The following is a 13100-nucleotide window of genomic DNA, read 5'->3' as shown; positions in this document are numbered from 1 at the left end:
TTGATGGGAAGCCGACAGGAATTTTATATGATTCCTTTTAGTGGATGCAGTTATTCATTGATGCTTCAGATATATATATTCCCAGGTTCTTCTCTGTTAAATTAACTTGATGTAGGCCATTGTATCTTATTTCAGTACAGTATTGTTTAAAGCTTAAGATGGGCAACTCCAAGGTTTTGTTATGGGTTGTGCTGAATCTTCTCAGCCATATTAAAATCTGTTGTCATCATCGTGGCTCACAAACTAACAAGAAGTATTCTGAGACATTTATGTGTGCCAATCTCAGGGTTAACCTTTCTTGACAGTACGGCTTTGTGTGAGAAATTTGGTTCAAAATTGCATATTGTGAACATTTGTGTCTCCATAGTGATGTTGCAACCCATTATTTTTAGTCTTGTTCTGTACTACACAGCACAATATTTCAGTGGAGCTAAGCTTTGACCTGAACAACATTGACATTTTGCTGGCAACTGAGGAATTTAAAATGTCTTCCACACACTTTTTTTCCTCAAATTTTCATTCACAGAGAGACTGATGCCTGCCACTAGACCTTTAAGAAACCACACATCTTCAGCTTGTAATATAGATGTGAAATAGAACATCCCAGGAGCTGGAGTATGTGGCGCTCCTGTTCCTCTTGCGTTTTGTAGTCTTGGATGTACAGTCTTCTTCTTGTGACAGGAATTATTAGAAATATAATCTTTGCTTTCCATAATCTCAAGGACTGTCAAAGCTTGATTTAACTTGACTAGTTACATACTAGTTTATAGTGCTAAATCTATAACAGGAGACTGTTTCAATTATGTTTTTACTGTTGAACAACTTTCCAACATCCAGTTTGGTCGTGGTTACAGTTTCTGACAAAATACTACTTATCAGTAAAAGACTGAGTGTAGTCCTCTGAACTGCAGACCTCTTCCGGTCAGCAGTCTATAATGATCCCAGAGCTATGCAAAACTCTTGACCAGGAAAATCAATCTCTTTAAGGTGTGTAGTTGACTGTCAAGAGGTTGTCAGAGTCAAATCTCAACTGCTTCTTGCTCATTTTGGGTAATTCTCATCTGGTACTTTTTATTCTTCTGGTACTGCCAGTTATACTATTCATCCCCCTAGGGACATTACCATTTTCCAAAGCCCTTGCAGACTTGTTGAATTAAAGTTCTTTTAGTGGGTTTAGGGCATTTTTTTTTAGAAGTTTTGTCGTGTAATTTGTCATTCAGTTGTTGACCTCGTTGTTTCTGTTCCCATCATCTGGAGATACAATCTTCTGTCCCATTCACTTTGTAGCTCTTTCATGGCACAAACCTTTTCTGGTGTATGGCTAGATTCTGGAATTTCTGATACTGTAGACTTTTAAAGTCTTTCATATAGTATTTGATGAGATTATTGGTTGCTCTTTTGTTCCATTTATATGTTAAGTTGTCACATAACATTTGGCTACCATACATTTTCTCATACATTTTACACATGCATAAACCAATCTTATGAACGTTTGCTTGTAAGCTCTTTCATCCTCAAACCTCCAACTGTTTTTTTTTGTGAATAGCAAAAACATGGATGAATGCACTGCCTGCTTTCTATTAGCCCATACAATACCTTTGACAGCCTGTTTTTATCCTTAAATGTGTGAGGAAATTCCGTGGACATGTTCTGTTTCCTTTCTATCACCCTCTGAAATGTCAGTGAACCCTCTTAATCCTTGTCATTATCTAAACTGAGAATCAGCACATTTGACCACATGACACCCAAAAGAAAGAGTTCCTATGACCATATTTCCCTGCCCTCAAAACTTTTGAGTACCCTTTGACCCATGCCTCCAACTGCTTAACTTGAAATGATTTCTTATGGTCACACACTAATACACTGAGAAATCCTGGTAAATTCATTTGGCTGCCTTCCATCATCAATGAAACTATTACTCAGTATTTGTAACCCTCTTTTCCTTCAACCTTGAAGTGACCAGACCCAGTGTATTCTCTTATCCAGAGAATCGGACGAAAGTTCAGCGTCATGTAGGTGTATTTCATGTCGCCAAAAGTACAAAGGAACCCGTTCACTGGTGCACTTTCTGGTTGAAAACAGCCAAAATATCGACTTAAAATGATCCTGTCAGTGTTTACATAAAGGTAAACTAAGGAAACCAGATACCAGAGCTGTGAATTTTGAGTGCCACCAGTTACATACTGAAGAATCTCTTGCTAGATTTCTTCGCAAGCCACTGTGACTCAAAATTGTGAGATGTCTCATGTCTCAGGTCAGATGGCTTACTGCTCATGAATTTTGGTGTGATTTTTTTTTCTCGTATGAACTTTGCATTGACAGGAATATAGTACATTAATCTGAAAAAATAAATCTCCATTAACAAAGAAACTACAGCGAGCAAGAAAGAAGCGACAGGTCCGCAAGAAGTGTGGTGTTTTCATCAAGGCGGGATATTCTGTGTTCGTTGGTGTCTTGTGAGTATATATACTATCCGCATCTCCATTCTGGTAGCCGTCAAGTATTGTTAAATCATGCATATTAAGCGGAAAGATTGTTTTGGCTTCTCTCTGGTGTGGATCATAAGTGTACTTACTGTATACTTACATCTCGTCCCGTTGCCCTAGACTTTTCTTTTGTTTTTGCTTCTTCATTTAAGGAAGATAAATAAACTTAAAACTACAGTCATTTTTATTAACATCTCATAAAAATTTACACAGACCTTTGGGTTTCTAAAATTTGAGAGGTCATCTGTCGAACAGGTAACAACAAAAGGAGAGACTTGAGGCTGAACAGAGTTTAAAAAGAGAAAAAAAAATATCTACAGGCCTAAATTCTCTCTCTCTCTACTAGTAAGAAAACAATTCTGCTTAGAAAATAATAATCACAACTTAGATGAAACAGTCAGTGATTCACTGTAGCTGACGAAAGGAAAGTGTAGAGCAAGGGGAAGGAAAAGTTCATAGGGTTCCAGGGTTAGGTGTTGCAGCGGGGAAACGGGGATCATATATGCAGGAGTCTGGAAGACATTTGGTCAGAGGAGTCGTATTCTGCTACAATGAATGTTTTGTTTTTGAGCTCTTGCAGAGGAAAGGTATCATGCTGTAACATCTTATGATTACTGTGAGTTAGTTGTTAGTAAACCCAGCCAGAGAATAGCCCTGGCAGTCATTGTATAAAAGGCTTCAATACTGAAATAGGTTTTGAACGAAAAGCCTTAGCGGCGGCCGCGACTACCAAACCTTGATCTGCGGGTGTTTTCGGCGGCTGCTTCGTCCGCTGCCTCGGGTTCGGCAGCTGCAGGGTCGGCTTCGGCTTCTTCAGCCTGGGTTCTGCCGGGCCTGAAGGAAGATCCCGGCCTGGTGTTGGCTCTACGGCTCGAGCTGAATCGATGATTGGCGCTTTGTTCTGTTTCCTCAGTCTTTGCAGAAGAGGAAGAGGTGGATGGACGGAAGCTGCTGCGGGTGGAAGGCCTGAATCTGTTGGACGAGGAGGAAGTCTTGCTCTCCTCTTCTGCGCCTTCTGCGGCTGAGCTTGAACCGCGAGTGGAAGGGCGGAAACTGCTGCGACCGGAAGTGGTTGAAGGCCTGAAACGACCTCTTGCAGGTGTCTCACTTTCTGCAGGGCTCTCAGCATCAGCAGCAGCTGCCTCGGGCTGCGCTCGGACGGAGGTTCTTCCACGTCCCCTCACGCTGCTGGTGCTGCCGGCGGAGGTGGTGGTCCTTCCGCGCACAGACCCTCTCGCTGGCGTGCTCGAGGAGGCCTCTTGAGCAGCGTCGGCGGTTTCTGCAGCAGCAGCTGGAGCATCTGTGGCCACTGGACGAGGCCTTGGAGCAGCCCTGTTGCGGTTGATCTTGGTCGACTTGAGACTCACCAATTTTCTTCGACCCGAGGCATCGGTGCTCGGTTCGGTGGCAGCTTCTGTGACTGGAGCCTCTGTTACTTCCTCGTCGGCAGGCGCCGCCGCGTCTTTGGCAGCCCCAGCATCGGCTCCAGCAGCAGCGGCACCATCCTTTCCAGGTGCCGCGTCTGCGGGAGCTTGGTCGTCATAATAGTAATCAGCATAGTCATCAGCCGCAGCTTCTTGTGCCCTTGCTAGGAAAGCGCAGCACAGGATGCCTGCCACTAACCTGGAAGGATAAAAGGAAATTTCAGCAAAGAAGGTCCGTGTGGAAAGATTGACATTTCTCTGTGTTAGATATATTCCTAAGTTGGCATGCTTCTGTGCATTGTTTTTTTTTTTTCTTATTATTATTGGGTTAAAGTATTAAGGGAAAATTGGTGTAGTGGAACTACAGGTTAAATCTGTTGCTTATAATAGAAGACATTCTAGCATTTTATGTGTGTGCGAACTGACCTGACATATCTAGACAAATACTTATTCTTACTTGAAACATTTATTTTTTAATACATTAAGGTAATATTTTCAAAACCAAAAGCTTTAGTTTTATTAAAGATCTGAGCTCTGCATTTTCAGTCGTGAGACTTCTTGAATAGTTGTGTGACTCGCATTTGCGAAGTAAATCGTTATTTTTTTATTGTGTTCCTCATCAATGTATTATCATTATTAATATCATTCAGAAGACAAGTCCCTATTCATATGGAACAAGCCCACCAAAGGAGCCAAAGAATATGATGGTGTTCACTTAAAAGAAGTTACAGATGGAATTAGGAAACAAGGAAAGAAGAGATCAGTTTTCAGCAAAGAGGAAAAGATAAATTAGTAAATAAATCGATAAAATAATACAAAAATTAGGTTCCAATTGTACAACATCCTCAGAAGGGAGGCTGTCCCACAGTCCAGAGGTGTGAGGTATAAAAGAGCTCTGGAACTGAGAAGAAGTTCGACAGCGAGGAACATTGACTTCCTTATTGGTGCTGCTGTTTAGCACCTAGGCATTCATTCAGCTGCCGTAATTTTAAGCTGTAAACAGGATTCCATAAATTATGGTTTCAAAGTCTTTTGGCTGTCGTAGGTGCAGTGACTGAATAGTCCCTCAAAGGTACTGTGATTGAATTAGCCTCCTCAAAGGTGCTGTCATTGAATTACTTCTCGTAGGTGCTGTGATTGAATTAGTCCCCATCTTTCATTTATTCGACATTATGAAGATGGCCCAGTCTGCATTCCTGAAATCCCACTAAAGGCAGGTCAGCATGGGTATAAGAATGAAGTTCCTCCTCGCCCTCTCAGGGCGTTGAGACCGAAGACTTTCGCAGATATCCAAGCCGATCTACGACGAACTCGTGAAGTGCCTTTGTGCTTTCACCGGGATGCCTGGCGCTTGTGCCTGAGTGTGTGTGTGTGTGTGTGCTTGCATTCACGAGCTTCTGTCGAGTCCCGCAAGTGATAGTTGTCCTCCACAGAAGATCTAGGCAACGATGTCAAGCCATTGTCAAGAGAGAGAGAGAGAGAGAGAAAAAAAAATTTGACTTCCTGCCCTCACTCTCTCTCTCAGCACGATTTTCCCAAAATGCGCCCTGTCTCCATATTCTTCCTTTCCATTTTAACCCCTCCCCCTCCCCCTCTTCCCTACTTTCCCCGACATCCTCTCCCTACCCCGTTAACCCCCCCCCTCTATCCCGCTTCCAGGGAGCCACTTTCCCCTAATCTGTCAGGATGGGGTCATCACGGGTCGAAGAGTTGAGAATCTTCATTTCTTCAGAATTTTGCATATGATCAGCTCGACATTTTCTCTTACATTTTTTTTTTCCTATTTTTTTTTCTCTTTTCACTTTTGTTTTCGAAAGCGCTTGATGGAAGTGAAAGGTGGCGGGGGGGGGGGGAGATCAGGGAAGAGGAGGAATGAATGGACGCACGCAATCACGCACGCGTGCACGCGCAGTGGCCGTTTCCAGGAGTACTTTTAATCGCTGGAAAAAATTCTTCGGGTGGGTGGATGCGTTTTGGAAAGCAGAAAGGGGGCGGGGCGGAAATTGTGCTTGCATTTCTTGAAAGTTCTTGTATATACTTGGGTGTCTACGTGCATATTACTGAGTAGCTAAAATCTGCTTTACTTTCCAATTGAGAGAGAGAGAGAGAGAGAGAGAGAGAGAGAGAGATAATAACCACTGTTCCACTGGAATATCGTGACTTTGCTTTGTTTGAATGGAAAAGGTGCAATTTCTCCACGCAACAGGTACATCAGTGAAGCGAGGAATCTCTCTCTCTCTCTCTCTCTCTCTCTCTCTCTCTGTGGGTGGGACTTTCTTGTGCCCTAACCTCCCTTTGTCTGGGACTTTTATAAGATTTTTTTTTTTTTTTTTTTTAATCCTGTCCGTCGGTTTCTTACACTTTCGAAATTCCCATCTTTCTTGGTGGAATTTTGCAGCCTCGTTAATCATATGCGGGAGAAAGCCGTTTGACGCTGTTTTGGGACCTTTGTCCTAGCCTGGTTTCTCTCTCTCTCTCTCTCTCTCTCTCTCTCTCTCTCTCTCTCTCTCAATATTACATAATTGAAATCTCTTGCCATTATATGTATGTGGGTTTTCACGTTTGAAAAAGAATACAAATAAGAAATGCGTTGGATACATCCTTGATTGCGAACAATCTGCTTGCTTGGTCCCCTGTTCATACCGGTTCGTGTCCTGTTTAAGATTTTATTGCCCACGTCCTAAGCTCGTGTATAAGTCTATTTCCGTCCGAGTTCCAGTGGCTGGGAGAAACAAGTCCGCTTTGTAAAAGTGGGAAGTGTTTTTACCAATTTGTTGTATTGATTTGTTAATTGATTTTGTATTCTAAGAACTGATCTCTTATTTCTGTTTTTTTTTTCTTTTTTTTCATATTACCTCCTGTTGCTTCTTTATTTGGAAGCTTGAATGTCAAGTTAATGGACCCCATGGTGGGCTTGTTCCATATGAATAGGGTTCGTCTTCTGAATAATAATAATAATAATATAATAATAATAATAATAATAATAATAATAGAATGTAGTCGAAGAGGATTTGGATACGGAATAGATATGCTCAGGTTTCTTCGGGCACTTTTATTTGTATTATTTATAGTTCATCTTTTATTTATTTTTTTATCTTGGAAACCGTCGGCAAGCCAGCGAGACATAATTTATTCCTCACGATCGAATTAACTTTTTTTTTTTATTGTTTTAGCTCCTCCTCCTCCTCCTTGTTCTTCTTCTTCTTCTCGAGGAGTTTCTCTACCAGGAGGAGAGTTACTCCCTGTCATGACTTCGCTCATGTCAAGGCTGACCAGAGGTGCGCCACTTGGAATTCATTTGTGATTTGGGACGATACTTGCAAGAGTCATATATATATATATATATATATATAGTATATATATATACATATATATTATATGATATATATATATTATATATATATATATATATATATATTATATATACATATACATATACAGATGTGTATGTATGTATGTACTATGTATAGTACATATATATATATATATATATATATATATATATATATATATATATATATGTACATATACATATACACATCTGTCTTTAATGAATAATTATATCTGTGGACATCCAAGGAATTGGGGCGATTGTCCTTGTCATTTTCCCCTCCCCCAAAAAAGTCCCTATTGACCTCATCAGTGAATCATGTACCTGGTGGTTAGTTAGTCGAACCTTTGTATGGCGTAGCAGCATAGTTTTTCAAGGCCTGTGCCCTCAAGTAGAGTACCGTGCCCCGGTGCCCCTGTGTAAAGACGGCCTTCAATCACTTCCTCGTCTCTCGTGCTGTGTCAGACATCAGTTTCCAGGAAACAGTTTCCAGGAAACTGGCGCACCGTTAGTTTGACGTCGACTTTTGCGGTGGGCTGGGTTCCAAATGTCAAGGGTGTTCTTTTATTTATAATAATGTCTCTCTATTTTCCAGAAGGAATTACGAATTCATCTCTAGGATATTGTAAGTTTTTTTTTTATGTCAAACGTACAATTATTAAGTCGTTTTCGAGACTTCCCATAGGTGGTTATAGACGTCAGTGCACCTTAAGCAGTGCACTGTAGGCATTACTTAATGAAGTGCTTTGCAACGGCCGTTCCTTATATCCCCTAGCTGCTGCAACCCTTCTCATTCCTTTAACTGTACCTCCGTTCATATTCTCTGTCTTCCATCTTGCTTTCCTCTCGTTACTCCTTTCAAACCTTCTTCCTCTCAATTTTCCTTTCAGCGTGGAATGACCTCATTGGTACCAGCGCTTGGCATTTTGCCTGAATTCAATATTCTATTCTGTTCTTAAGAAAGGATAGAGTATCGAAATTTCTCTCTCTCCCTTCGAGAGTAAACTGGAATTAGGTAGTATATCTTTGTAGGGAAGGGCCTTTCCAAATGGGTTTAAGTTAATGCCACTCTGATAACTGCATTTACACGGGACTATCATACATACATCGACCTACAAATGTCCTTTAATGTCTAATTCGCTCTACCTCGGAATGAATATAGTTTCATATATGTTAACCGAAGGGGAATTTTTTAGTCGATAAGAAATTTGTCGGCTCACGGGCGTGAACCATCGAACTCAACAAACTCAGGACGCACAGTGAAGCTTTAGACCACACCGCCACCGCAAGAGGGTATAAGTTTATGCCGCCTCTCAACTACAAATACCTGTCGCTCTCAGGTGTTCGTTGTTTTGGAGTCTGCATCAACCCACCTCGACCTCAGTGTCTCTGAAATTGGAACTCGGTTTAAAATCAGACCCCATGGGGGCTGTTATCCTAAGCGCTTGCTTGTATTCACGCCAGACCAGCTGCTCATAGTAGGAACTTTTTCAAGTCGGTGAACATGGAAGCAGGAGGAAACATCCAAAGCTCCCTTAGAGGAGGGGTACGTAACCAAAGATTTGTTCACGGTAATTTTGTGGTCTTTGGGGTTATGGTCATTCGATGACTTGTAGAGGTATTTAGAATGAGCTTGGCATGCTGAAGTCATGTACCTGATTATCTATTTATCTATGTATCTTTATATGTTTATAGATATATAGATAGATAGAAAGAGATATATGAGGGTGAGGTTGAATTGGATGTTAGCCAGAAGAGATTTTAGGGCCCTGTGAGACGGACGATAGTGATGCAATGTGCAGTGAATGTGGGAAAGTGGTTGACTGGTACTTGCATTGATGAAATGGGACTCATAATTGATGGCAACCAGGAGGAACAGAAGGGAGGATTAAGAATGTAATTGTTTTTGGAGTATTTTAGGTGTGAGTGAAAGCAGATTACGCTTTCTTGAAGTTTCAGATTGGACAGATCATCATGAATCGTCTTCGAGTGTTATGGAGTATCAAGAAGTTTGAATTGGTCGCGTTTACGGTAAGTTTGGCGTTGGTTACGAGACAGACTAGCTATAATAAAGTGGTTTGGTAATGATGGGAGGTAACATTACGAAAATGATACATGTATATTTATATTTCGCTTGGAAAAGTTGACGGCTTTCAGTAGTAGGTCACTGAGGTCAAAAGTCTCTATATTAATAACATGACAAACGACCTTTCAGGCTATTTTATTATTTTTTTTTTCAAGGATCGACGTACTAACGTACGAGTTCAGGAAGCCGCCTTGAGGAACCTCGCTTCAGTCAGACCAGATTAAAAGCTTCCCCATCTTGGCATACAAAGCCACCGGACCTGAACGGCGTCCAAGGCTCCTCGATCTTTCTCTGTCGCAGTGGAAACTGACTTCTGATGGGCGTGTAAGCAACGCCCAGAGAGAAGAACATTGGGGCCTGTGATCTGGATTTGGGAGGGAAGGCAGGGGAGATAACGGATCGACGCTTTGAGGAGGGTTGAGGGAGGGAAGGAGGGAGTGAGTAGGCTGCTCGAGGGGTGAGCACTGAGCAACAAAGACAACACACGCGTCTCTTGAAGGTCAGAAAGGTGACGGCTTCGACACACTGCACCAGATTCCTAACATGCGAATGTGCAGACCTGACAGTCTGACATTTAACAGACGCCTCTTGGAAAGCTGCCTCCCGTTTCTCCGTGAGGATAATGAGTTCATAATGACTCCTGAGGTTTTCGTGGGGAAATCGCCGAGCAGGTATCATGGGCAAGGGCTCGTGCAGAGGCGCCAGGACAAGAACGAGGGGTACGGAGGGAGGGATCAAGGTGAACCGCTTATATACACACACACACACACACACACACACACACACACAACACACTCCAGCAGGAACTTCTCGCAAGACTCGATGGTCACAGACTCTTTCTCAATGAGTTCTTTCGAGATCACTTCTTCCTGATCAGATGATACTTTTACCGAAAGTTGTCTCCACCACCCAGGTTCGAATCCCGCCTGGAGAGGGGAGTCTCCCTTCTCGTTTCCACCTTGATCTCAAGGGTTGCAGTGGAAAGCGCTTCCAGTTTTTTTTTTTTTTAGGAAACTGGAAAGTCAAGAGCGATGAGAGTTGGGACCAGCGTATCCTATGGCCTCTCTTTGTGTCCTAAGGGTTGTAGCCAACCAAGGTATACATTTAGTGCAAGAAAGAATGAGAAAGGTCTGTTGTATCTTATAGGACAGAGATTTGAAGTTGGTAGAAAATGAACCAAAAATGATTAGAAGCAGATCTGTCTGTTTTGACTTCGAAAGTCGACTGGTAATTCCGAAGTATGACTTGACAGTTTGAGGATTTCGTGCTGGGAGTAACGTAGCATTTAGCAGACTCTCTCTCTCTCTCTCTCTCTCTCTCTCTCATTCAGTTTGTCTCCCCTGGAGTTTTCGTATTGTCACAGTTTAACGATGAATTGTTGTGGTTTTCGTATTGATCAAACTTTCTAACATTTCATAACCGAGATTTTTCACCAGTCGATATAACTATGATCCCACAAGAGAATGATTTGAGAATTTCGTCCACTTCTAATAACTGGGTAAATATTGATTTTTTTTCCCCCAAAGCAACCACAAGTATATACCTTCAAAGTCACATTGTCTTGATAGCACAAAAAAAAAAAAAAAAAAAAATCTTAAGTTACATTAATGTTAGATTATTGTATCATTGCGTCGTCGCATGTAACCAGAATTCAGATCGGTGGATCTGCAAACAGGGAGATTTCATGAAAGTTATAAAATGATTAGAAAATCATGAAAGTTATAAAATGATTAGAGAATCTTGTCAGTCGTTTTCTCATCTCCACAAGCCAGCGATACGATTTCTCTCACGACAGAACGAACGGTTTCCAAATCACAGCCCCCCAAGGGGGTTATAGTTCCGTCAGTGTTCCACCCGCGGTGCACTGCATGTTGTTTCTTGCTGCGACCCCATTCATTCATTTGACTCTACGGTGTAACTGCTTTGAGGTTTTCCTCCTGTTACACATTTCAAGCTTTTTTTTAGCTTTTGCATCTTGATTTCCCTTTCAGCGCCGAATGGGCCTCGTCATAGGTCACATCGCTTGGCCCAAATTTGACATTCCGGCTCCAGTTAATAGAAATTTAAGATGCAGAGGATTACAAGAGATTATGACTCAAGTTTTCGTAGCCTCGCCGAGAGCACAGAAATGGGGAGCGGGTGACACCTTCCCTCTACTTCTACTTCTCGCGAGAAGCCCCCGAGAATCTCGAGAACTACTTTCACTTCCTCTCTCGCTGCCGTGTAGGATTTTCTGACGCCCAGGACGCGCGCCTGCGCGCCTGCGCGCATGTGTGTGTGTGTGGGACGTCAGACGGGGAGCCCCTACCACCAGAACCACCCCACCCCAAGGAATCCAGCCTCCTTTGGGTAATCCCTCACCCCCTTTGAGAACCTGGTGATTACAAAACGGTTTCTGACAGGCGTTTTTGGAAGGTATAGAGATTCAGCGATTGCAGTTTCCCCATTGCCACTCAAACCTCTCAAATTCCCGCTTCAGCGCCGAATGAACCTCATATAGGTCCTATAGCTTGTGCTTGGGGCCTGAATTGTATGTGTTCTAGTCTATTCGACTAATGCATTTCGTCCAGTTAGATCCTGGGGACTTTATAACCATTATTTTGCTTCGTCTGGGACGTCCAATATTGCAGGTACAGACGGGCTGTAACGGACGTATATCCCCTGGTCGCGTCAGGGACACGGCATGTCCCCCCCCCCATTTGATCCTAACGGACACAGACCGCTTTAGACGTACTGTGACGAACGCACCATGGAAGGCTAAACTCTTCAATGTACGTGCGTCAGGGCCGACCACTTATACTTCTCCTAGACAGAGGGGAAGTGAGGCATATTATTGAAAGGTTAGAAGCCTGAAATGTCTCGAGATAATTAGACAATTCTTTGGTGTACTACCTGCTTTTTGGTTGTAATCGTTAGGTCGCGGGAGGTGTTTAAGGCTAAAGGGCAGTTGAGCTTGTAATATATATATATATATATATATATATATATATATATATAAATTCTTCTGTTAAAGCAGGATACGTCTCAAGTATGAAAGGCCCATTAAAACATTCTGGTTTAAAGCTTAGGGTGGGAAGTTAGTCCACAGAAATGTAGTCGTTAACCTCAAACTAGAGTGTTTTAATGGGCCTTTTATACTTGAGACGTATCCTGTTTTAACAGAAGTATGTATATATATAATATATATATATATATATTATATAATATTATATATATAATATATATATATATATGTATACATATTATATATATAATAATATAATAATATATATATATATATATATATATATATATATATATATACATAGACACGGCAAATCTATCCGTATTTCCTTTTTTATACTTTTAATTTTATATTATTATGAAAAAGTTCTCTCAGCTTTCCAAGATATCTGAGGGACGCGCAGGGGAGCGCTAGGTCATACTGGGTCATTCGCGAGCAGAGATTTCATACTGTATACCCCACTATATTATTATTATTTATTATTATTATTATTATTATTATTATTATTATTATTATTATTATTATTATTATTGTTGTTGTTGTTGTTGTTGTCGTTGTTGTTGTTATTATTATTATGTGGAATTTATCTATGCGGATCTCATCTAAGAGGCCATTCAATCTTTGGCAAGATTTCCCACAGAATGGCCAGTTTGAATATGCTCCGTAGCTCACGTCGTGCATTGTATAGGCATTCTGTAGAGAATACCAAAGGACGTTTGCAGCCTCTTTACCGTACCTCCGCTCGTATTCTCTTTCTTCCGTCTGACCT

At 41.6% G+C, this 13100-nt stretch overlaps 1 protein-coding gene across 1 annotated transcript in view; it reads right to left on the bottom strand.

Annotated features, from left to right (window-relative positions):
- LOC135205825 (uncharacterized) overlaps positions 1-13100 on the bottom strand; it is a 45498-nt gene that overhangs the window by 17047 nt on the left and 15351 nt on the right. Inside the window, exon 2 of the mRNA XM_064237025.1 lies at positions 3222-4109. Within this exon, the coding sequence (XP_064093095.1) occupies positions 3222-4109 (888 nt within the window). The remainder of the gene's footprint in view (positions 1-3221; positions 4110-13100) is intronic.

Source organism: Macrobrachium nipponense, chromosome 24 (assembly GCF_015104395.2).
Source record: "Macrobrachium nipponense isolate FS-2020 chromosome 24, ASM1510439v2, whole genome shotgun sequence".
Classification (NCBI taxonomy): Eukaryota; Metazoa; Arthropoda; class Malacostraca; order Decapoda; family Palaemonidae; genus Macrobrachium; species Macrobrachium nipponense.
This window is presented reverse-complemented; position numbering and strand designations above follow the sequence as displayed.